This window comes from Brienomyrus brachyistius, chromosome 14 (genome assembly GCF_023856365.1).
Source record: "Brienomyrus brachyistius isolate T26 chromosome 14, BBRACH_0.4, whole genome shotgun sequence".
NCBI classification, from domain to species: Eukaryota; Metazoa; Chordata; class Actinopteri; order Osteoglossiformes; family Mormyridae; genus Brienomyrus; species Brienomyrus brachyistius.
This window is the reverse complement of record NC_064546.1, coordinates 11,628,285-11,655,067: the sequence shown is the minus strand read 5'-3', so window position 1 is coordinate 11,655,067 and position 26,783 is coordinate 11,628,285. Positions and strand designations below refer to the sequence as shown.

The window sequence follows — 26,783 nt, the reverse complement described above, 5'->3', positions numbered from 1 at the left end:
CAGTGATGAACGTGCTTTTATCACGTCTTCAACACCAGTGATGTCATTTGTTTCCCTGTCTGCTGGCCAACTAGCTTATGTCACCCGTCCATTAGTTAGCCGTGCATTCCGCCGCATCATGTAATTCTGCGGGCACAGCTGAGGTTTAAGTGCGCTGCAGAAACAATGCGCTTCGTTGTGCGCAGCCACTTCGCAGCTTGTCCTGAGACAGGCGATGACAAAGGGATAATTGCAGCAAAGGATGTGTGAAGACTTGCGTCTCAGAAACAATCACCGAGCTGATGACAAGTACCAGGGATCAGGTCCCTCACGACCAGGCGTGTTCTAAGTGGCCGTTTTTTTTTTTTTGGATGGTGGGGAGGATCTGCTGGTGGAATGAGCAAGGTCACACACGGGTGTAGGTTTGGTTTCAACATTGTAGGGACCAATCCGCCCCAAACCTCCGGCCCTTCTAACATTTATGCTACTCCTGCAATATTTGTTGAGATTCCATCTCTACCCAAGTCTACTCCCTTAGGGTCTGGCTTATCATAAGTGCTATGGAGAATGCTGGAGAGCAGCGTTTACTAAACTAAGGACGCTTATAACAAGTGGGTAGCACTCCTACTAATATACTTTATTGGGCTTGCATCCAGTCCTCCTTCATATAATGCATTTTTAAAGATCTAATGAGAATTTCCACAACAAAGCAGAGATATCAACAGCATCTCATATCTCACAACAGCGGCCTTGTAGCCACCTCTGGTAAGCAGTAATCTTTATTGATCCCTAAGGGGAACTTTTTTTGTTTCCAAGCAGTATCACAGAGATCTGTCACATGTATGTTTCTTCAGGAAAGCAGGATTTATAGCAGCGCTGCATGCGTCTGTGCATTTGCTGGCTTTTGGATGGATGTAGATCGCATATCTTTCCACTTCACACATGGACGCAATGTGTCTGAATGGTGATTTGATTCAGGCAAAGCGTTCACTCATAGGCTACTCAGCCGACGCTGAAAAATGAAGCGAACATTCCTTAGAAGCCTGCTTCCCATACTGCTTCGGGGGTTATTGCTGATGCACCGGGCAGGTCGGAGATGGGGGAGGGGTTATTCTGTCAGAATAATCAACATGTGGTTTGATGAGGATGGAAGTGGTATTGGGGTAGTGATGATGGACAGTTCTGTGTTACACTGCAGGGAAATACCCTTCCCCAAATAGCCGATAAATCACACAGCAGACATATTAATGGTTCACCTGTTATCTAACATCTCGAAATAACACCACAGCGAGGAGGATCGATAGCTGCAATCACATGTAGTTGATTTCAATATGTGTATCTCTGAATTAGTTGTTTGGGAAGCTCTCCTGTAGAAGGACATGCTTAGGGCAGTGGTAAATACAGGCGATATCTCGGTGTTATAGACTTCGCTGAGCTTTTTTTGTATCTACGGTAGCTTTCAAAAGCTAAAAATAAGATGACGAACATAAACACATAGGCTGGCTATGACCACTCTCACTGGATCAGCAACATGATCTGCGGCCTAAAATGCCGATAGCCAACATAGCAGATTTAACATAATACTATGTGTTTCTTTGGAAACTATGAACACGCTGTACTACAATATTCTGACACTGCATTACCACCAACAGCCAGAGAGGGAGCACCACTGCTTCCAATGCTGATAACTCAGCCTGTTAGCTGCACCGTAGGTCTGAGCTTTAGGCTATAATTCCTGTTCTGGGAAGACGGTTCCAGCCTGTCTTTCATCCATATGCAGCATCCCGGGTTCAGGCCCATTGTGCGTGGGCTCGGCCGACAAAGCCGCCGCCATTCTTCAGCAAACGCTCACGTTCTCGCACGGTCCGTGGCCTCCTCTGCCGACTGGGGCAAATGGGCGATCCGTGGCACCTTCCCCCCCTCAGCAGTTGACCACGGGTGCGAAAGGAGGCCGCGTTACCAGCAGGGCCCCTCGGGAATGATGTAATCGAGGGCTTGGGATTTCTCCGCAGGAACTGTATACCAAATTGTTCCTGTTTGTGTTAAAAACAGATGGAGCCGCAGACAGACCCTACCCCGCAGATTCACCGTAGGAATGGAATAGAAGTCGGGTAGCGGGGGTGTCTGTGCAAGAGGGGTGACTCTGTGTCTTGCGCTTCCCACCCGTTGACATCATGCCGTGATTTGGAGCGATGTTGCCCTTGAAAACACCCCCAAGCAGCAGGGAACAAATCTGACATTGTGGGATGCAGGGGATCGCTTTGGATCACAAACGCCAAACAGTCCCAGCCCATATGGTCCTGCCTATACCGGTACTTTGAAATCTAATGGTATACATGCACCATTTAAAAATGACCCTTACATTATTTTCATTAAACCACTAGAACATTAAGCTATTGGAAACAGATGGACGGCTGTGAGTTGATCTATTTTACCGGAATGATCTGAAAAAGGGCTAACAAGGGCGTTGTTGTTTTAATAATCCTCTGTAGCATTACCAGATTTCCTGTTAAACATTTTGTGAATAATTTTGCATTATCCATACTAAAGTCACCAGCAGAGTGTGTTTCCGATCAGCTTTAAAAAAAATGTCAGTAATTCTGTAAAACAAGCATAATAACTATTGTTAATATCTACTTACAGGTATGAGTGATATTTCATAGTACTCACTTTGAACTTTCATTGCATATATTCTGTTAGCATATAGCAGGGAGAAAATGGTTTTTATTATTAGTAATGTTATGTAACAAGTTATTCTATAGGTTAACAAAATGAACCAGTTAAAAATGTATTAACAGACATAATTGCTCGTTTTTATATTTTGTTCAAAAGGAAATTACGTCGTCATTGGCGACAGCAGTGAATAGCACACCGCTCATTTTGTCTTGCATGAAGCACAAACGGAGGTATAATTTTATACTCCGGGGCCATTTAGTGGCCGTAGAGAGCTGCTAAGGAAGCAAAATGGGATTCGATGTAAGGGCAAGTAATTAAAATGTCAGACATGCGCAGAGGGAGGAGATAAGATAATTTTTCCACAGCACCACACAGAAATGGACGTCTTTAAGTGCTTGCATGGTCTTATAAAGAAGACATCTTAAGGAGGGTTAGGTCGATTAAAGCTGGCCTTGATGGCATGCATCATCGATTGCTCTGAAAAACATCACATTTGCCTAAACTATCGTTCTCAATAGGTCTGATGCTGCTTTTTGATTTGGCAGTTTGGTTCTAAATGTAGCATTAAATAATGCCTTGTTCTCTCTGAAGAAGCCCGAGATGCATTTTATCATCCGTTCGCCTGTGTTCGTCAGAAGCTTGTCAGTTCGTTGAACAAAATCCAAACAGACATGCCCAGTAAACACATGCCTTATCTACGGCTGGGATTGTATACGCAGGATGTGTACATGAATGTCCAAATATACGTCAGTTTTACAATCACACTGGTGGGACCCTTTTCTGTCTGGGGAGGTGGAGTGTGGCCCTGGGGGGGAGGGGTGGGGTCACAGTCAGCTCACCGTATTAACCTTTGGGCCCTTTAACCAGCAATTGCTCCATGGACTGTTTTGATCCTGTTTTCTCAAAATGTATGTTGCTTTGGATTAAAACATCTGCTATTGAAAATAATATGTGAATGTTAAAATGCAGAACTCAGATATAACAATACTCTGCCACATGTTAAAATTATTTTTTTAGTTCCTAATAATTATCTGATAAATGTCACATCCATTTTACTTGGCTGTTTTATCTGCTTCCCGGCTGACATTTATCAATTACAGCTTATAGAAACTCGTACTTTCCACACTTAAACCGTGAAATAGTTTTTTAAATGGGCTTTAGAACTTAAAAATGGAAACTTAATTTTCTCGCCCGATAAATCCTGTTAATGATGGTTGTCTTCAAGTAATACGCATTCAAATTAATGCTTTGTATTGTTATAGCTGTGGGCTTTTTATTGAACATCTTGGGAATTGATTTTGGAAAAGAATGCTGGTGATGTCATCTCTTCCCGGAGTTGTGCGGTGTGAGGTATGAGAGCGGGCCATGTGTTTGACGTCACTGAGCTCTTGATGTCTCAGCATAGTTCCGTCCTCCTGTGCATTCACATTCTGACAAGAATCTGTTCAACTCCAGTCTCTCGGGGACCCAAACTCATATCATGTCTCTTTGACAGAAACACAGCAAGCAACACAACAGCTTTTCACCGTGACAACAGGGCAAAACAAATATTAAGTGACTCATCTTTCATAGATACCTTCTGCTTTTGCACTTGAAATTTGTTACCGGCTGACTGACAGTTTGCAGGAAAGTAGCACCCAGGTGTTATTGTATGAGTCTCTCCTTTAAATAATTGAAGAGCAAATTTCCAAGACTCACTCGGTCCACAGAATGCGTTTTCGAGAGAGCTTCTGTGGATTTAGTGAGTTTTGGAAATGTAGCAAAAGTTCTTTTGAGGAGCTGAGTGAGTTTCGCTTCCCGGTTCTGTAACATATGATCAGGAAGCCTGACTTTAAGTCACTGACAGTCTGATCTCAATAGCAGCAACAACAAAAAATGTAATGAGTGAATTTTGGAAATTTGCTGTTCTGCTTGGTTAAAACGAACTGACTTTGCTTAATACCCTGCCTTAATTCAAGCCATGGGAAAAACTTGAGAAGACGCATACAAGTCAGTGTCGAACATTAATAACATACACCATAAATGAATAAATTTTTAACCGCAAAGCCCCGACTGCTATTAGCCTGAGGAAAATGCCATTAGCTGTCTTGAGCTGAAAATGTGCATCGAGATTTCAGTCTGTCCTCTCAGGTCTTCACCTTTCAGTTCACTTATGTTCAAGTGAAAGACCTAGAATTTGTCACAGTAACTGGAGTCATAATCTCTCAAAGGCTGCACCGAAACATGGAGTTAACCTTTCTGTACAGCGTCACCTGCACTGTCAACATGCAGCAGCACGTGAAATGCCCAAGAATCACAGTCGAAAACTCCCAGCTTAAATCACAGTGCGGTGGTGCACAGACATGTCTCCTAGTCTCAAAGACCAGTACATATCTACTAGATTGATATCTTGCACACTCAGAACAAATGGCTTTTTGCACATGAATTTTTATCTGCAGTGCATTGTCAAGCAACCAGTTGGTTTATTAACTATATATTACAGTAGGTTCAGACATGACAATAACGAATCGAAAGATCTGTCTCAGTGGATTTGTGCATAAAATAAACCACTAAGGGTAAATGATGTAATTAACACTCATTTTGCAGTTATTTGTTTTCGAACTCTGCTAGTGATGTTGCACATTTTGAAATTTCCTTTCCTAGCTCACACAGTTGAGAAATGAAGCACACTCTCAACAAGAGCCTGTTACATGTTTACAGTGACTGGCTGGAAAACTCCACTGCTCTGCCATGGCCTACTTTGACTGTTGACACAAAGGTGTATAAAAGATTCTGAAGAGTGGAGGGTACATTTACAGTAGTATGACAGTTCGGCTGCATCACTCAGAACAAAAGGATTTGCCTTTAAATCTGCAAAAGAAATGTTTTGACATTTAAAATACTGGTTAAAATACTGAAGGTATTCACAGACTTCCAGGACTTATCATTACACACCATAACTACAATAGAATGTTTGGGCTTGTGTGTGAAATCTCTTTGTATTGTAAACCGCGATGACATACAATAGTCTATCTGTAACAATGAGTGTCAGTTTTCACAAAGCAAATGCTTCTCGTCTTACAACGAGGTTACATTTCAATGAACTAATAATAAGTATAGATACAACAATTGTTTGTATACATATTTAGTGACAATATACTGAATACGTATTAATTATATCATATTTATGTTTAATTTAAAATATTTAAAAGTTTTCAGTGTTCATTAAAAGAGATTCAATTTGATTTGCTGTGGTAGCCTGTCACTATATAACCAAAAAAAATGTGTTTACTGCTAATTTTATGACAGGATTAGTAATTAGCCAAGTGTGGTTGGGAGGGAGTTTTCACTACTTGATTCTTTTGGTTGTGGGCTAGTTGTTTACTTGTTTCTCGATGTATATTGAACAGGACGTAGACATGCTGGCGGGAGATAGGGGGGTCTGGAGGACCCAGCGAGATGCCCTCCCCCGCATTGAGGAGCTCCAGGACCAGCAGCGTATCCTTTTTATATTTACTGAGCTACATGGTACGAAAATGTCCGCCATCTTCTTATTGGCAAGTCTCATTCTTGGTTCACAGATACAAAAAAGGAGAAATGCAGTTAGAGCCTCACCAAGAGCTGAAAGGACCAGCACTGTTCCGCTCCATGTAGAATGAGCGATTAGCCTTGGACAGTTCATACTCTTAACCTATTTACTCTGGATCCTCACTACTGAATATCTCAGAATATCCATCCCTCCATCAGTCCATTTTCCAAAAGTGCTTATCCGACTTAGCATCACAGTATAAATATCCCAAACTGTGCATCTTCAGTTTGGCAACCGGTATGTAATGGGCTCCAAATGCGTTCTTCTCAAAGAGGAAGGCGACAGCTTGGCATGTGCAGATGTTTTCAGACGGTGCCCCTGCCAAGTCTCACAGTGCCACTGCTGAAACCCGGACCACCGCGGCAGGTTCCTGGCCCTAGTCCGTTAGCCTCGGGCTGCGGGGCTCAAATGACGTAAAAACACATTGGGAGAAGGGAGAAGATGCCCCAATTCAAAGTGTCCACCCATCAGCTGACACAGAAAACCCATAACATCTTTAAGTGCTGCCTTTTTCAAGTCCTGAATTGTTTTCCAAGACCAAAAAGAATTGACAACACAAACAAATGACTTCTTCCAGCTCGGGTTTAATGCCCTCTAGCTGTAGTGTCTTATGAAAACATTTGGACTTGTTCTTCTGATCTTCCCTCTTCTTTTCAAGTAATATCTTTAACTGCTTCTAATAACAGAGTGGGAGCCAATGCTGGAGCACTGCCAGGGTCTCTTAGACGGCAACGGTGACGCTGTCCCAGACAGTAACATATACGCGTTCAGGCTACTGGAACTGGCTCAGGACGCCTGCATCAACTTGGGACAATGGGAAAAGGCTTTAGTTTACGGCAGTAGGACCCTGCAGCCGTACAGGTGAGTGCAGAGCATGTCTCCTCCCACCTTCAGAGGGCCAATGCTCTGTCTTCACTTTAGAAACATGCCAAATTAGAGGATTTTAATAAAAGCTATCCATTCATCTTAGAACCATTTATCCAGCACTGAGTTTCTGTGTAAAACAATGTTATAAAAGAGTATATGAATGAACATATTACATATACTTTTACAATTTGTTAGTCTGGTGAGTAATCTAATCATTTGCCATTTTTTTATGTCAGCATACGGATGTTTCCAATTGTCATTTCACAACCTGCTTTCATTTTCTTTAGTACCATTTTCAAGCATTTTTACTCTGAAATTCATTCTCTGGAGTTTTTGAATTTGTCTGTATGGGAGGTATTTTTATTTAAACTTACTGTTATGAAGGAGGCGCAACAGGGGAACAAATATCTTTTTGGAAAACCGCCTTTTTGCGAGTAGAGCAAGTATCCATGTTGAAGCTGTGTCTGGCCGGAATGGGAATCCCATGATGCACCTTGTTATGGGCTCTGCTTTTAATTAGGACTGATCCCGCCTCCTGTTGGTGATTTGTGAACACCGCAAACGAGGTGCGAAGTGAGAGCTGGGCTTCCAGGCCTTACTGCAGAATTGGCTTTGTTTGCAAGTACCTTGGTGCGCTTGTGCGTTTGGATGATTTTTTTTCAGATCTTGGCTAAAGCGTTGCAGTCTTAATGTTGCAAACTCACTGGCACACAGCATTCACATTAAATTTTGCAATTGTCTCTCTCTCTCTCTCTCAGATTACAGTCCAAGTTACTTGAAAGCCAGATTTTCTGATTTACTGCTTTAATGTAACATTATTTTTCCAAGTAAACTGACACCAGAACAAAAGAACGTATGTTTTTGATTTTTGTTTTTTAGTCTCTGCCAGTTAAATATCTCCAGAAATGAACCACAGTTGTGCCCTAGAAAATATTACTACAATTTCTTCTCTCCGTTTTTGCTCAGCTTTCTAAAATTTTCCGTTGTCACTTGTCTTCATTCATGTGGAATTAATTCAAAGACTTTAAAACCTTGCGTGGGATTCACAGAACTTGGAGTATGAAAAAGACATAAGTAGACATAACGTTTCGTAGAGACGTTGTTTTGTATGGTATCAAGCTCATTTATCTCCTGGTCCTTCCCAGCCACTCTTCAGTTTCTCCCACAGATGCAGTCATTTCATGAAGAATTCATTGATAGCATGAGGAACTCGAGATTGCCTGGCTCTCATTGTCGAAGAGAAGCCGGCCTTCGTGTCCCTCTGATCTAACAATGAGTGTTTTTATCATTATGGAAAATGTGGAAGTGAAAGACCAGTTCCTGGCGCAACGTTCGTCCTTTTTCATTTGGAAAGAAATTAGTTGCTTCTGGAAAGTAGTTTTGAGAGGTCTCCTTTATCGCCGGATGGAGAATAATGCAGTACATTCCTTCAGGGTAAATACAAAGAGATTACTGCCTTCCAGCTCACACAGAGCTCAATACGCCATAAAAAAGGCGAAGATCCGGTGCTTCCAATTCACCCAAAGGTGGACATTCATGGTTTTTCCCACTGAGCAATTTATTGGCATTTCGCCTTCGCACACAATATAGCTTCTGTATTCTCGGTCCCAATACGGTGCTGATGTGATTCGGGAGCCTCATGCTATAGTCGTCGTGAACCTGGTTTTGTGATCAAATGATCATCAGTTCGCGTCTACAAGGTCCTCTGCAGTTTTGCCATAGAGAAAAGCACCTCACTTTGTATCAATATCCAGCAGTATAAAAAGGTCAAGTGTGAAAATTGGTTTGCTGTTAAACTCATCGCGTAAAAGTAACAAGATTTACCGTCTTTCCTCTGGGATTTTTTTTTAGGAAACGACACACTTGGTGGCCACTTTATTGGTGTGCTGAGTGAGGAGGTATGAAAGTCCATGAAAAAGCACCAGGAGGGGCGAGGTTTATTTAAGGACATGGGGAAAGGGCACCGGAGAGGCTGTGGGCACCATTTTGGGGGGGTAGAGCTGATTCTCGCCCACTAGGGGGCCGGCACAAGTCCTTCGGTGCTGGAGTGTGGTACGGGAGGCAGTGGCCCCCACAAGGTTGTCACCCTCTGGGGTGTCTTACTGCACGTGTGACTGATTTACCCTGCAGAAGTACGGCTCAGTACAGCAGCGGTGTTCAGCATCTGCGCATTGGGTGCTGAATTATTAGACAAGTACTGTTCCTGCACATGATTTCTACCAAAAGTTGGACTTTTAAAGTTCAGAAGATCTGTTTGGCTCCAAACAGATTCATTTAGAGAGAAAATGTGACATTATTCTGTCACAAACAGAAATAAAAGGAAAACACTTGATTATCAGTGTTCACAGTCATTAGGTAATCAGGATTGATTGGAAGGGAACACTTTACATACTTGGCTAAGTATTCTCTCTCTCTCTCTCTATCCTAAACCCACCAATTCAGATAAAACGCTTTCTATTAATCTTGACAGTTAATAGCTCCTATTTCTTGGCATAATTCGCTGGTTTATGGCTGGAATTATGCCCTGTCATCTGAGCTCTGCCATCTTCCTTGCCCAGGCCCCTGGACAGGTAATGGGGTGCAGCAGGTGTTAAGAATGAGCAGCGCACTTCCCTGATTAAACTCCCCTTCATTCCCTGAAGCACAGCCTGGACCTGGCTCACCCAGAGGCTCCCCTTACCATTAAGTTCCAGCTGTTCTCTTTGTAGTGCACATACTTCACATACATACATATGAAGGTATTAATAAATAAATAACAGAATAGTGATTATAAATAACACGCGTGCAATATATGATACATACATTTGCAATAACATGCAAGTAGGACAAGATGGTGCTGAGGTTTAAAGTGGTATTTACACACTAACCAGCGTCTGGACGTCCCCATATACGCCCTTCGTTGAAGCACAGGGGGCGCTGCAGAGGCATCTCTGATAGACGTTGCTACTTTAATTCACCCCCAGCATCATCATTATGGGTATTTGTCAGTATTTACCAACACTGCCACCTGTCTCAGCCTATCGGACTGCAGTAACGCTTCCTGATGATCGCGGCTGAAAACCCGCTATCCATTATCTGCAATCATAATGAATGGCCACTAATTATACCTCCTATCACAGATTTCTACAGTAATTTTTTTTCAAATAACATCGTGATAGAAAATGTTGCATTTTAATAAATTATTAATTTCAAAACACCTTCCCTGTACCTTGATGAATGTACAGAAGCATAATTATTGTGCCTTTATGTATCTCTCTTTGGGTGGTTAGCATTGTTGATCAGCATTGTTGATCAGCATTGTTGGCTCACACCTCTGGGACGAGGGTTCGAGTCTCCGCTCAGGTTTCATATGTGTGGAGTTTGCATCATCTCCCTGTGTCATTGGGGGTTTCCTCCAGGTACTCCGGTTTCCCCCCACAGTCCAAAAGCATGCTGAGACTAATTATAATGATCAAATTGCCCATACTCTGACCTGTCTCTGGTTTTGTTTATGAACTAGCATTTAACCCTAATGACTTATAAATAAAGGGAGGTACGTATAAGTTAGCTTCATTGTCTTTGTGCATGTGCACAGCAAAATAACAGTAGTGATCCACTGTTTCTCAACCCAGGCTTCAAGGGACCCCAGGTCCATATTTTCACTCCCTCTAAGCTCCCAATACTGCTGTACCAGGTATCTTGTGCAATCGATTAACTTGGTGGGAAAAGAAACGTGGACTTGGGATCCCCAAGGACTGGCTTGTGAAACAACGCAGTGATCAAATGAAAATGCGCATTAACAGGAATGAGTCAAAGACCAGGTGTTGTGTTGACAAGACAAATGAGGGAGCCGAGGTACGGGTTCCTTTCTCAGAAATGAGCGATGGGTTGGAGTTTGACCCAATCACAGATCAGCCTGTGTGAGTTTCTCTGTGGGACAGCTGCTTAAGCAGAACGCCCCATTAAGACAGAAACACAATGGCATGTAATTAATATGTAAATGGCTGCTATTAAGCCTTCGATTCAATGAGGTAGAGAAAGGGCCGCATTCCAGGGCACCAGCAGTTACTGGCTAATGGTCATTGGCAGGTAACGTCTGTCACGTCTGCCTTCACACTAATTGCTGCTGCTTTGCTGCCAGCAGGGAAGCTATGACAAGCTATCGGGGGTTTCCATCGGATCTGCCGCAGACTGCACCTGACCTGTAAGAAGCCAAAGTAGTGTATTTATCAAATGTACAACATTACAGCCAACCACAGGCAGCAAAATGTTTCCCTGTGAGCTTCCAATAACAATGTAAATATATAAAGAAAATCATTTGTAAAAGCTTATAGACATACAGATACATGGATGGATGGATGGAGCCTCTTTGTCCAAGCTGCGATACTCCGATGCTGATTCCCTGATGGCAGGAGTGTAAACTGGTTGTTTCTGGGATGGCTGGGATCCTTGATGGTGGACGTGACCTTCTTATGGTCTCTACTTGTGTAGACGTGCTCGCTGTCAGGCAGGTTGGAAGTGGCGATATTGTGCGCTTGGCTTCACCGCTAAGAGCGAGAGTGTGAGCGACAGTGAACCGTTACAGCTTCCTGCACATGAACCATAAACTGGTAAACTGGAGAGGGAAGGCAGCAGAAATGCCGTCACTCTCTGACGAAGGTGTGCACTGTCATCTAAAAGCTGACCAGGTGTGTGTTACGGAAATGTGGGGAGGAAGGACCTAGACTCTCACTCGAGCGTTCCTGCTACGACCTTGGTCGTGTGCTGCATTTGCATGAAAGAAGCTAGAATGTGTAAGTTAGAATAGGCAGACAGTGCACTTCAGGAAATGCCAAATATGTTAATGCACTGGGAAGGAAATGTTATGGGTATTACAATATAGGGCAAAGCAATGAGGTTAAGAAGTGTGGTTAGCTGTATGTTTGAGTCATATGAATGTATATGTACACGTGTACTGCGTGGAGCACTGATTGACTCACTGGTGATCGGAAGGTCACTGGTTCAAACACCAGAGCTGGCAGTGATTTCACAACTGGGCCCCAGGGCTGTTTCTGCTTTCACTTTAGTGTATGCCACAAAAAAACTGAGGCATATTGCAACAGTAGGCCTTTACACCTACAGGGCCTTTTATGACATCGCATTCTAAATCTGGCAAACTGAGATGATGTCTCAGGTTATGTTCTCTGCATTCCACAAAATCATAAATAATAAACAATCCAGCATTTTACGCGGGCAGTTTTAACGCAGAGTCTAGAGATGCGGGGCAGTTCGAGGTTTTAAGAGCCTCGAAGTGCCGTTTATAAAAATTGCATGGAGATTCCTACAGGAGAACTGGGTTTGCCGTTGGCCATTAGACGAAGTAGCGTAGGTGGAGTCACAGGAATGGTGAACTCCGTGTCATGAGGGCCCACGCAGTAGCACTGACAGCCAGGTAAATAATAATGTGCTTCAGGTGATGAAGCACTAGTGCTGGTGGTAGGATGGCAGCTGACAAGCTGATGAAGTTCTGGCATGAAATGTACAACAATTGGCGAACATGCAGGAGGGTACAAGCATCTCATTACGCACAGCGTCTCTCTTTGTTAGTGCTTCATTACAATTCATTGCAAGTCATCGCCTTACAAAACTGCAATCTAAACCTGTGAGTGTCACCAATCCAGTATCTTTATACGGAATACCGAGTCCACAATTCATACATCTCCCTCGGCATGAAGACAGACCTTGATATTTTTCATAGATGTCCAGGTTCAGTCTTTCACAATTCACGGAAAGCTGGGAATATGTGTGTTGCACCATCTTAATTCAACTGGGGAAAAGCTGCAGACATTTTGTGAGATGCAAAGATCCTCGACACAAAGAATACTCACTCGCAAACAGAAGTACAGCTGCCAGTTGAGGGTTTTTGGAACATGGTTGTCATGGCCGATGATGGAACTCTCGCTATTAAGACAGTGCTTGGGTTGGACATACTGTAGCAGGCAACCAAACTGCTAGACTATCAACAAAAGTACGGAGCAAAAAAAAATCATTAGCCATATACAGGATGTGGAATATATGCCATTTACTACCAGAGTGAGGGTGATTCTTAAAATCCACATGCAAGTAATTGATACAAAGGGATGTCAATTCCATAAGTGTTTGATTCCACATTGTGAAGAAATGTCTCAACGAAACGTGGAAATTGCCAGTCACCTTTCGTGGTTTTCGGAAATCGCTAGAGGATCCAGTCTCGTCTTGCAGAAAGAATGCTTTAAAGTTTCTGACTCATGATGTGTTTACAAGTCTGCCGGCAAACAAATTGTCCTCTCGATAGGGGATATGGGGCTTCAGGCTGAAGGAACGTCAAGGATCCACATACCATAGATTAGAGAGTGACGCTCGAGTGAGTGATTCCATGAAAATATAGAGTCAGGAGGACAAGGAGCATGTCTGCTGGTTCCTCTAGCATCCATGAAGTCCCTTTGTCCTCTTTACTTTCCCATATCTCCATCCCACCTGTACTGACACTGTCAGGTTCAATAGTTCAGAGCTGAGGTGCTGGTTACTTGCTCTGATTTCCACCCAGACTTTTTTTTAACCATCACAACGCTCTACTTGATTACTACTGAAGGGATCCAGACGTGAAACTGGGAGTATAAAAAAATATATATTTCAAGTCTTGCGCGTATAAATCGCTGAAGTGTTGGCCACTTTATCAGGAATACTCGCTTCGCTGGTATTGCATTATCATAATTTTGCATTTTAAAAGATTTTTTTAAAGGCTTCTAGTAAAAGGACATTTGTGGGCTTCATTCTGTACTTGACATACTGCCACATGTATATTATTAAAGGTTTGATTAGCAGCTCTTTCTCTGTTTTTGAAATGAAATGAATAAGGGTGTGACATCACTGCTTATTATTATGCTTAGCATTTGCAATGCACATGTTTAATTGCATGGAAAAAAAGTGAATTTATTTACTAAAATCAAATTAGTTATACTTCCGTGTGGCTGTCGTTCCTCACTGGCCTTTTTAGTCCTATGCAGAAGCTGCTCTAGGTTTCTGTTAAGGCAGGGGATGTAAGAGAGGCCAGCCTTATCATTAACCAATGATATGTTTTGGATCGGTGAGTGACAGGGGAGAGGGCACTCTGGGGGCCAATCAGCTTTCTGTTGTGGCCAGTTCCCCTGTGATCCCGCCCCTGCATACACCCCTGGTCCTATGTCCTTCCTTCTCAGTCTTATAAGTATTAAACCCCATGTGTAAGTGATGCACTCTCTTACACCGGCACGCCATACCTCATCATGAGACGGTGATACCTCATACATATAACTGAAAGCAATGCACATGCCGTGCTACATAAACCATGATAATGTAGTACTGGAAGTATGACTTTCGTTAAATTTTAAAAAAAGAAGGGAGAATTTTTCTGTGTGGATAAAGGGCGTAACTGAAATAAATAACCGTTTGGCTCTGTGTAAAGTGACGTGGCTCTTTATATTCCGGTAGTCCAGATTCAGCTGGTGGTGATGATGACCTAATTGGAAGAAATCAAACTGGAAATCGGCATTCTGACACCATGAAACCTACTACCAGACTTTTGGGGTGGCCAACGTGGTCTGGGTCCGGTGATGTACCTGCTTGGTTATCATGGTTGTGGTTCCTGGCTACAATGTGTGCTCCTGCATGAATCCGTTCTCAGTATTCCTAATGCAGTAGGCATTGCGTGTATTTTATGCTTGTAATTCCGGTATTATGATTTATTCAAAGGCTAAATGAGGTGCAACGTGGATCATGTCAATATTTATAAAGGTTTTTTTTTTTTTTTTTTTGGGTATGTCTAAGCACTACGCAAATTTCACAAACCCCATTTGTAACATTATGAACGGCTACACTATAGCAAAATAGAAAATCATTTCTTGCATTTCACCATGCGGACACCAAATCCTGAGGGAAGATCTCACCAATCAAAAAACACGGATTTCTATTTGTTCCTTGTCTATATAAAGGAATGTAATTGGAACATGTATTTTATTTAATCCTTCTACAGCTATCTTTGTGATAAACTATAAGCAGAGTATTATGGATTATTTATTAATTGCTGATGCGCATTAACTATTTCATGTCCTGGTTTTCCATCCATCCATCCATTTTCCAAACCGCTTATCCTACTACTGGGTCGCGGGGGGTCCGGAGCCTATCCCGGAAGCAATGGGCACGAGGCAGGTAACAACCCAGGATGGGGGGCCAGCCCATCGCAGGGCACACTCACACACCATTCACTCTCACATGCACACCTACGGGCAATTTAGCAAGTCCAATTAGCCTCAGCATGTTTTTGGACTGTGGGGGGAAACCAGAGTACCCGGAGGAAACCCCACGACGACATGGGGAGAACATGCAAACTCCACACACATGTAACCCAGGCAGAGACTCGAACCCGGGTCCCAGAGGTGTGAGGCAACAGTGCTAACCACTGCACCACCATGCCGCCCCTGTCCTGTTTTTATTAAAGTGCTTTATAAATGTTATAAATACTATTCTTAATGCTAATTCCCTCTTTTCTGAGCATGTGATCCTGGTTTCTTTAGCAGTTCTCTGGTCCGATTCTGTTGGTGAATTAAGTTTCCTTTTATGCTTCAGGGATCCAGATGACTGCAGTGTCATGAGCAGCCTGCTTCATATCGCCGCTGTTTCTGTTATAGATGCGGAAAGTGCAGCTTTATTGCGTATGGCAGTGCTGTCACCTTATCAAGGTGATACACTTCAGTGAGTTGAAAATTTCCCCGGGTCCAAGTGAATCTAAATGGACTTGGAGTTCAGAGCAGATGCACCACTGCTGCGATTGTGTTGTGTTTCTGTTTGGTTTCATTTTTTAATCTATTTACTGCATTCATCCGTTTTCATTTGCATAAGTGGATGTTTATGGTCCGCGGCATTTCTCTGTGCTTAAATTGTCACTGCAGACTTTCATCTGCCCGTGTTTTCAGTGAAACCAGTGAAAAATCAAGTATTTTGGGGGAGTCGCATATATACTTGAGTAACTGATTTTTTTTTCCAGCTAATTTACAGTTACTGCCTCAGTTACTCATTTTTTGTTTTCACTGTCACATTTTTCTTTCCTGGTTTGGCTGCCTTACGCCTCCAGGGTTGGAGGTTCGACTACCACCACTGTTCTGTGTGTTCTCCCAGTTTGGGAGATACTTCAGCCCAGTCCAGTTACATTTGGAGACCTCAGGGTAACTGACTGTCGTGAATGATTAGTCACTTTCCCGCCCAGGTTCAGATACCCAAGTTCAGTTCCTGGGTCATCGCGACCGGGATTTTCTGCAGTTCCTGGCCACTGTCGTGTGCCGCAGTCCCACCACATAACAGGAACTGTGACCTTTACGCTGAATAACAAGAAAAGAAATTATATGGGAGACGCAAAAAGCTCGTAGGTTATGCTTCACATGTAATTTCACACAAAGCTTTATTGCCACCCCAGAGCAATGGATATGAGCAAGTCAGTTAGTTATTTAATTATTGGGGGAATTAATCCTGCAATCTGAAAATACAGGATAAAATCCCCATGACATGTTTATAATTCATTATATCTGGATAGCATCTTTTCTTTTCCACAGAATAAAAAAACGATGTGACGTTAATCCGCTAATAAGTCATGGCAAGTTTCCCTGCCAACATCGGCGATATCAGTTATGAATTGAATTTTCTAAAGCAGAAATATGAGACGCGAGGAAAAAAATGTATCCATTAATGAGTTATTGAGATACAAAAATAATTCCACCTGCTCAGTTTTTGCTCTACTAATTCTCCGTTTTCCATGCCCTTCTCAGTAACTTCCAAGTTACCGCTGGTGCTTGTGGTCAACCAATCAGTAAAGTGTATAGCATTAAGCCCCACCCTGTAGTTACCTACTCAAAAATGACCTACTCCAGAGTAGGGTCTAAAATAAGGTCGAGCAACTACCTCAGAGAAATTACAGTCGGGCCGAGTTACTTGGGTGGGAACGTGAGACAAGTTTCTGGTTCCTGGAAAAGGTACTGGCTCCTGAAAAAAGTTCTTGCAGTGGAAAAGCGCCTCACGTGTGCATCGCAGATGCTCCCTGCGTTATACGCCATGCATGTACCCCTAGGCTCCAGGCCTCCCCTACCACCCTGTTGAGGATTCGAGGTTGGAAAAGCGATGGCTGTGTGATTTTACTCATTACAATGAAGACATTGTACGGTTTGTCACTCAGTCATGTGGTCTGGGAATTTTTAACCAAAGCACTTTTGCCTGAAGGCCTTTCTCGAGTTTAGTGGTGGAAGCTCAGAATGAGGTCTAGACGTTACGGATCCAGGCAAACAGTCCCATTTACTGCCGCTCCCATTCTCTGTTATTACTGTAATAGTCACAGTGATGACAAAGATGCTAGTTCTTTGTTAGTGATGATTGTTTTGCAGTCAGTGATTTTTATCCAGCTTGATTTGCCATTTTGCAGTAGATTTATACTGGATATTTTACTGGCAGGTTCCACGCTTAGGACCTTGGTCAAGAGTACAGCATCTGGGGCTTCAGGTAGCAGTGGGTGTCATTACTTTACACTTATGGGTCTTATTTTTTCTGTATAGATTGCTGTAGCTGTGGCAAATGACTAGAAAAGGGATCTGTCTGTTTTCTTATGGCCCCCGCGCCATTCAGTGCTGTTAACGTTCCATTTTAACAACATGTGCGATCAAGTCAAGTGGTGCTCAGCTGGTCAGCAATCTGTAGCAATACAAGGTAACCTAGTGACGTTGATTGTAGCTGATGCCAACTGAAACAAGGATTAATCGAGACGGGACCCTAGGAGTCGAGTGTCTGGTTGTAGCCAGGAGTCTCTGTGTTCACGTCACAAATTATAAAACACCCAACTTCTCCCCATCTCTCAAGGACAGTTTCCTTGCCAGTGATCCGTCATGCCCTGGTTTTTCCCCCCATTTAAAACCACAGCTCACAGCTTCCTTTTCCATCTTAACAATGTATGGTGTTGCCATAACTTTCTTGATAAGATGTTAGGATCAGGAGTAAATCAGCCCTTTGAAATACTCTCTGCATTCCTCATTTTTTAGTATATATGGGCTAGTTGTGGTTCTCCAACAGGAAAATAAATATTTACAATTAAAATGTTCTTCAGCAGCATGAATAGATACGTTTTTATATCACCTGCAATGCATTGTCTCTCTGTCTATGCATGTATCTTATTTGTGTTGATTCTGACATGCTTGTGAGTGGGAATGTTAATCAGCACAACAGTATCGCTGAGATGTAAAGACTATGATGTCACTGGAACGGAAGAGCTTGTCCCTGAAAGACATGAGGAAGATTAAAGATGTATTAATGAAATCAAATTTACCAGCGATAAAAAGCAGACCTCCCCCTTTACAGACCCGTTTGAGCGCAGTCGTTGAGAGGTACAAATAATAATGTGGTCCTCTTTCCTTTGTAAAACATTAAACGCCGTAGAAGAACCATATTCCTGCTTTCCAGAATTTTTATGAACTGAGATCAGTGTAACAACCAAAGTACAGCATGAGTATGGGTGAATTGGGGGGGGGGGGGGGTAGAAATGTACAGGAAGAACAGCTCTTTTCCGTTAAATAATGAAAAGAGCTGGCTGTTTTGTGAAAAAGGAGGAATTTTCTGCAGCTCACACAACAGTAAAATAAACCCCAAGGGAAGCAAGGGAGGATGCAGCCTGAGTGATTGTTTAATCTTCGATCATCTGCAGATTCTTTTGAAATAGCAGCAGATGGTTAGTGGGAACAACTGGGTTAGAGATTCACGCGAAGGAGTGTCCCTCACAGGAACGGGGACGGAGACAGGGACTAGGATGGAGACAGGGACGAGGATGGAGACAGGGACAGGGACGGGGACAGAGACAGGGACGGAGATGCTCCCAGTCGACTCTCATGCTTGTCTCCTGATGCATGTGTGTTGATTACCAGGGAATGCAGCAAGGTGGGGGTGGGGTGGGGGGGGGGGAGTTTACAGAGGGGTGCATCATGAAGGTGACACCCAGGAGTGACCAGGCAGTCAGAAGAAAGCAGCGTGATTCATAGGGGCCGACTCTGCATGGCGATGCAATGGATCCCTGCACAGCCTGCATTGGGTTTGACTCATTCTACTACTGAAAGCCTATGAAATCTTCTCGTAACAGGTGGATAGTAAATAGTTTGTTAGTGGCGTTTATTACTTTTTTTTTGTTGATAAGAACTGTCAGACACTGATATCAAAGACAATTTCGTATTCAAAATCTGCTGAACACCATCCTGTTCTTTTATCTGTGATAGATCTCTGGGATTTATTTCATTGTTCTGAATTATTATAGCAGTGTTCTATTGTTTGGCAGGGAACCAAAAACTATTTAAATAATCTATGGCAGTTATGCAGAAAAAATTATTTTGATTTATATCAAGAATGCGGTTGGGGCTAACTTACACAGCCTTTGAATTATTGTGCAAAAATTCTCATTTTTTTAAAGTGTGTTTGCCAGATCCGTGATAATAGTATCGTTTTCAGCAACCCACCTAATCTCTAGAGTTTTTGAACTAGTCAGTGGTTTGCGAAGATAGAATCATAATTTAGTATTCCTCTAGGAGGGAGACATTCTTTGTCTTTTTGGAATGATTTAGCACTGATGTAGTAAGAGAGAGGATGCATTTGCTTTTTTTTTTAATAATGAAATTAAGGCCCTTTTGAGTTTTTCCCCCGACGGGAGCCCTGATGCTGTTGCCAAAGCAACAGAGTCTCAATCTAGATCTAATGCCTCAGCCACATCCCAGTATACACAGTGGTATTAATAATGGTCTTCTTGTTGTTACTGATTTGCGTCCTGGTGTTTTTCCAGAGTAAACCTACTACCAGCTTACAGCTTTTCTCATTTAAAAAATGATTTTCATGAGATTTGCTGTCATTAAATTAGTATTCTGCATATAGAAATGAAATTAAGTTCCGATTATTAGCAGACATGATTTGGGTACCCAGAGGAAAGTGTATTACATCTACCCATCCATTCATCCATCCTTCCATTTTCCAATCGGTCATGGTTCTGGAGAACTTTTATTATGTATTTTTAATATTTTGTTATTTTTCTCATATCAGTTACAGGCCCTTTGTTTTCAGAAATTACCTTGTGACCTCATTAAATGATGACTACTATCCTATTTAAACCAGGTATCTGATGAGAGGAAATGTTATGCATTCTACGGATTTTCAGTACTTTTTAAATAATTCTGAAACACCTAGATTTTATTGGGAAATGTCTCCTGTTGGTTTCCTTGTTAGCAGAAATAATAGGCATGAATATCTACTCCAAAACCAATACTAATTAAGGCCATTTTGTTAGTCATTTATAAACAGATAACAAATAATAATGCAAGTATAAATATGGCTATAATTATTTATCTAAAGGCATTACATTATAGTCATGTTTCTTATGCATTATGAATGCTTTATGAAGCTCATCTATAATGCAGTATAGATACCTTCATAATGCAGTATAAAAGCACCCTTAATACAGTACTTATACTGACCATTATAATGCATTATAAAGGCATCTACAATGCATTATAGATTAAAGCTTCATGGAGCATTCATTCATAAGCATTCATTCATAATACACATTGCTGTAATGTGTTATGCCTTTTTATAAATATTTATAGTTTTACTGTGTATGTGCTTTATGAATGTATCATAATGCATTATGAATGTGTTTCTACATTTCTAAAAACATGGCCTTAAGTAAAGTGTTATCCTAATGTTTTATGTATGTATTGACTTAATATTCTATATTCCAGAATATATATGGCATATAGTGGTCTTTAATATAAGACATTTTATAGGTTGGCACATTGGGTGTCACTGTTGCCACGCATCTCTTGGATTTGGGCTTTAGATCTTGCCCCTCCTTCTGTGTTTAGATTGCTTCTTCTCTGTGTGTTTCATTCCCACAGTCCAAAGACATGCAGGTAGTGAATCGGCATCTAATTCTGCTCGGTGTGTAAGTGTATATGTGCAGTATTATACAAAAGTTTCAAGCAGTCAAAGGAAATGCTTAAGGTTATTTATCTGGGTAGTAAATGTATATCTTACTGGGTAGCTAGATGAACACCAAACCTCGCCTCAGGGGCACCCCAGCCATTCCATGCAGTTGTTAAATATCTCCGCCAGCTCACTTAGTTTGTCAGATAACTGAATGAGCTATTGATTACGAGGTAGAGTAGTGGTCAGGTGTATTGGACAGTCGCTGCAAATACTGTGATTTTAGGAGAGGTTTTAAAATAGCATTTTGACAGACAAAATGTCAGATTGCTGTGTTTGCCCTATGATACACTGTGATAGTCTATATGAGATGCTAGTCTATCTCCTCCCCTGCTTCCTGGGATAGGCACCAGTGCTTGTATTGGGTAAGTGGCCGGATGATGGATGCGTGTTTTGTATACCAGTCTAAACTAATGTATAAACATGGTTGTATCGCCTGGCATTCGGACATCCTGCTCTGAAGTCTGTTTAGAGGAGAGGCAGAGTTGGCAGTAGGTGCTGGTGTTTCATCTCACACATCGCCACGGCACATTTCCTACCTGCCTGCCTGGCAGAGTGCACTGAGTTTCACTTCATTGAGAAAGATCTCACAGTTCAGCGCCTGGTTCTGCAGGACGGATGCTGCAGAACAGAAGGTAAAGGTGTAGACCTGTAGCCCAAATGTTTCTGGCTCAGGTTCCAAGAGCTGACCTGAGGTTTTGTTTTGTGTGAAAGACCCAGCTGTGCACATGGAACTGTAGGTTGTGTAACATTCCTTTGCATTTCCTTTGTTAGCCAAACAAGCACAGCAGCAGCGTGACATCAGAGAACTTGAAGCTGTCGTCTGTCTCTGCAAAAACGAGGTCATATAAATTATACATTTTTTATACATATGAAATACAATCAGAAGAGAGGAAAAACTAAAACCATCAATTAGTGGATGTGCACTTAAACATATGGAGAAGCCATAAAAACTGCACTGAGCTCCATTAAACGTATGTCAGCAGTAAATCCAGAGGACCACCTGTGGTTTCGTTTGGAACCAGACGGAGAAAAATCTGTGAGAATCTTTGCTTTTGACATGATAGATAATCATGCTGATCTCAGCCCAAGGTCTGTAGCATGTGGTCTTACTGCCAGTAATGAGTGATATCAAGAAGGTGCTGAAAACAATGTGAAGGAGAGTACAAGAGTGTAAACCTGCCTGTCAGGCTCATCTGCCAGGGGGAGAGGGTCCCAGTCAGCACCCAGCCCTCTGTTTATTTCAGGATTTACTTTGTTACTGTGTTATGATGGTTTAAAGAAAAACTGTAACCTTTTGTTAGCTATTACTTATTAAAAAATGTTGGATTTTAGATGTTATGCATTTATAATTACGCTACATTTAAGTGATTTGTTTTTAACTTAATTTTTATTTACTCTCTGGGCTCCTGGAACTGCAGTGTGTGCTTCAGAGTGTTTAATCTTTTGTGTTTTTTTGGTACGCGTGGAATCTGCAGGTCATAAGTGGCGAATCATGTTAGTGTGTGTAGATGGTGCAGCTTTGCTCCGGCGAGATTGATGTGTTGAGTTTGGCCTTTGGGATAGGCGGTGGCTGACACATTCTAAAATCTCATTGCGATTTGTAAATAATTACGGCACATTATGGGAAATAGGCAACATACTGACATGTGGCTTTCAGTGTGCAGGATATTAAACAGGTGGAAAGCGCTGTGTAATACTGCACTTAATTCCCTGCTTTTTCTTTAGAAAAAATTCATTTTAAAACCACTGCATTTCTATCATTTCATGATCAAATGTTCTAATACTATGATTTAACTCAACGTAATATGATATTTATCAACTTGTACAACATACGTTACTGTGTTTGTTCATAACTCCGCTTGTGTAATGACCCATTCATTGCTGCCAAGAGAGCAGTAGGACGCTGGCTTGTATCCCCATGACTGTTGGGATGCTAACAGAGCATCTGCCTTATTGTCACTTATTGCAGTTCTTCACAGTGCAGCATTTCTATGTCCAGCCTCCCACAGCTCAGTCTGAAGGATGCATTCTTACAGTGGACAGCGCCCAGTTGAGTTTTGTCTCTCATAACCAAGACTAACTACCTTTGGTAACTGAGCTTTGCTTGGGAGGGTTATGAAATCACTTTGCCATGAATGTCCTTGTGTGGTCCAGGTGTTCTTGTGCTGCCGCCTATAATTTTATGTTTGTCTCATCCAAGGTTTTACTATCCATACCCCCACCCAGCCCTGGCAGTTCAGCTGATGAGGGTTGGAAAACTGCAGCAGTACCTGGGGAGGCTGGAAGAGGCTTATGGGACCCTAAAGCAGGTTTGTCATTAGCTACAAGGTAACTTTCTGTAGGCCTGGCTAAATGGGAGCATTTTTGCTGGTCTGCTGTGGTACAATATAAGGGCAATATGGAGGGTGCGCCCCCTGCTGTCTGTACTGTGCACTGTGTACTGTCTGTCATCTGCCTTCTGTCGTTTGGCATTGGGCGGGGATAATGTGTAGCACTTTGAGACAATGTTTCACCGTGAAAATGCACTATACAAATAAAACTGAAATAGAAATTCTTGGTATATCCCTAATGTGATGTCTAGCTCCTTTTGCTGCACTCTCTGCCTTTATGTTCACCGTACCGCCTAGCAGTATATCGTCCTGTGTTGACATGGCTTCCATTTTCCACGGTGTGATGGGAGAATAAGGCACAGTGCACGTTCCGGAAGCCTCCTGACTCCCTCTGTTTATTCATGCTAGGCCTACGACGTCATGAAGGTGACCCACGGCTGTGAGCACAGCCTAACCTGTGAGCTCAGCGGAATCCTGCAGCAGTGTCAGGCTGAGATGAGCAGTGTCTAGCGGAGCCGAGCTGACGGAATATTCCGGATCGGTCTTTCCGGGGTAATTTCACTGCAGCACTATGGGGAGTCCACATGTGATGTTCTGAGTGTTTTCGATTAACCGGCATGACGGCCGAGTGCATCGATCATCGTGACGAGCTTTTATGTTTCGAAAGACGGATACCTGAGTGGCCTCATTTGTCATATTCTGTATTTTTTAGTTGACAAAAACATTAGACGCAAGTACTTCTCTCTGACAAAATCTGCAATAGAATCTCTTATTTTACATTTAGTCTGGAATAAAACTATTGAAGTAAATCTGCTGCTTTGTATTTTTGCCTGTAAATGACAGATTTCTGCTTGTTAACGGTCTGAATTCAGAGCAGCTGGACTATAGGGAGCTGGGGGTCTGAATAAGCTGAACTGGCAGGGTCTCTCTATGCATCTGTCTGCTCATCTTCTCAGTCTCTGCACAGAAAAACATTAGCAATCTGTTTCAAAAGCCCCACCAAGTTTTTTTTTTTTTTTTTTAACCCCCCCACCCCAGAGATTGCCTAACACTTCTCCCCCGCCATGCAGACAGGGCACGTCGCACTGCCGACAGCGGCACAGTGGGCTGCCCTGACCAGTGAGCCGTTAGTCGCCTCGCTCTTTGTCCAGCACAGGATGCCTGCCGCCCGTCTGTTTGTCTTACTGATTCCCTTTATCTCTCATCTGTGCAGCAGGAACATGGAGGGATTAATAATGTATTAAGAGCCATGAATCATCCCTCCATCCCTATTGACCGTCTCTTAAAATACAAACACAATGAAGTAGGTCTTTTTGCTACAGATAGCATCATGCTCCACTTCATTATGCTTTGTTACTGGGCCAGTCTTTGGGTAGCCTGATCTCTGCACGACAAACTCGTCTTCCTTACCCACTTCATGTCTTCTCAAACTACACCTTTTTTTAACCACACACTGATTCAGTTCTTAACTACAAATCAGTTCATTTCCTATTCATTTTTCTGCTTGTACTGCAGCCCTCGTGTCATCGGACTGGAAAATGAAGGTTGGACTTGGTTTGGATGCCTCTCACTTGATCTTTAAGTGTCGATGGTCGTGTATCTGGCTTTCCTCATTACAGCTGGTTTTGAGGGCTCATTCACGTTGATTTCAGAAGTGAGTTGCTGGATGAGAGTCATTATGGGTTTTGGTCGGGCCCATCCACTGAGATGGCCTTTTTCAGGTCTCACGTTGAGAGACGGAGGTGGAAAGTTCAGGTCCAGAAAGTAAAAATCCAGACCAAGGTTTCGTTTCAAACAACCAGTTGAGTATATAGAGTCACAGGGAACTCAGCTGAACTCAAACCATTATCTGAATTTGTACTTTCTGGACCTGAACTGCTGAGGGCAGGGGTGGGGCCACAGGAGCCCTGGCCCCAGCTGAAACCTGATTGGCTCACGGCGTGCCCCCTTCCCCGTCACACACGGCTTTAAATTATATCATTGGCTAATAATAAGGTTGGCCTCGCTGTATGACTTATGTTCCCATCTTAGAATCGCCCCCATCTGAAAGTAACATACTCCATTTATATGGTTACTTCGTCCTCTCTTCAGCAAGCCATTGTCCACAGCACCTACTGTACTTCTCAGATTTTTTTCCCCTTTAATTAACAGTCATGTAGTTCCAATTAGACCTGTCTCTCCTCAGGTCTTCTCCGGAAGGCAAGAACATTTGAGATCTCTCCAGGAGGGCACTAGCTAATCCAAACGCCGCAGCCCATACTTTTGCACACCTACTTGCACCTACTTGCACACACTTTGCTCCACGTCTAGCACATTGAGATCTTTCTCCCGGCCACTTTACCCGCCAGTGCTTCGTTTTCTTCCCTTACGACGATTCCTTTTTCTGTAGCATTTTCACATGTATCGACGAATCACAAAGCCTGAATTAAACTCGATTCATACTTTAAAGCCTCTTTGAGTGACCATTTTCATTCACATCCTCACCATTGATGTTTAAGGCTTTAGTGCATGAATGTTAAACATATAGTCATTTCACAGGAAGCCGGCCTTGACTGTCTGCTTCATTGATCACCTGACTTCTTTTTTTTATCCATTTTTGTCACACGTCTTCCCACCATCTGCAAACTGCTTCCTTGGTCTTATATTTTCGATATACTATATATAATATCCACATGCAGATATACTGAATAATAACAAACCATAATAATAGCATGTTTTTACTTCTCACAAAATAGTAGACGCACTATGAATAAATACACACTGCAAGAAGAGAGAAACACTCAAGGGTGATTATAAAAGAATTTATAATTGGAATCCCAGAAAAAATGTATTTTGTAATTTTTTTTTCAAAGTGAATTCTAGCATGGTTGTGTTCTAATATCATGATGTATTCACTAGGGGCAAAAGAATGTCGAGAATATGATTAAAGTAGAAATATAGTAAATAACACAATAGTTGAATTTGTTTGTCTTGTCTTATATATGGGGGGGGGGGCTTAGTGGGTAAGGTCAGACCCACTTCCGGAAGGTTTCGAGTCCCCTGGCTAACTGGGTGTTGCATACTCCTTGACCCCAAACCTTCTTTGCTTGTATGTTACAAACACTTCTGCTGAATAAATAAACGTAAAATCAAGACTGCAGTATAATTTAGTATTGTACACATCATGCACATACCAAATGAGTGAGCTGTAGTAAATTGGAGCACTTAAAAAATCACGGGGACTAAACTGAGGTGTCAAGTGCCTGTGTTTTTATGTAATGATAACAGTGAATTATCTTAATGTGGAGGACAGCACTCAACGGCCACTTCATAGCTTTCAGATGCGTGATGTAACGTTA

The 26,783-nt window shown here is 42.4% G+C and overlaps 1 protein-coding gene across 1 annotated transcript in view; it reads left to right on the top strand.

Moving 5' to 3' along the window:
• smyd3 (SET and MYND domain containing 3) overlaps positions 1-24,254 on the top strand; it is a 145,384-nt gene extending 121,130 nt beyond the window's left edge. Inside the window, exons 9-12 of the mRNA XM_048974553.1 lie at positions 6,045-6,132; positions 6,910-7,084; positions 23,316-23,424; positions 23,854-24,254. Coding sequence (XP_048830510.1) covers positions 6,045-6,132; positions 6,910-7,084; positions 23,316-23,424; positions 23,854-23,955 — 474 coding nt within the window. The 3' untranslated portion in view covers positions 23,956-24,254. The remainder of the gene's footprint in view (positions 1-6,044; positions 6,133-6,909; positions 7,085-23,315; positions 23,425-23,853) is intronic.
• The last annotated feature ends 2,529 nt before the right edge of the window (positions 24,255-26,783 follow it).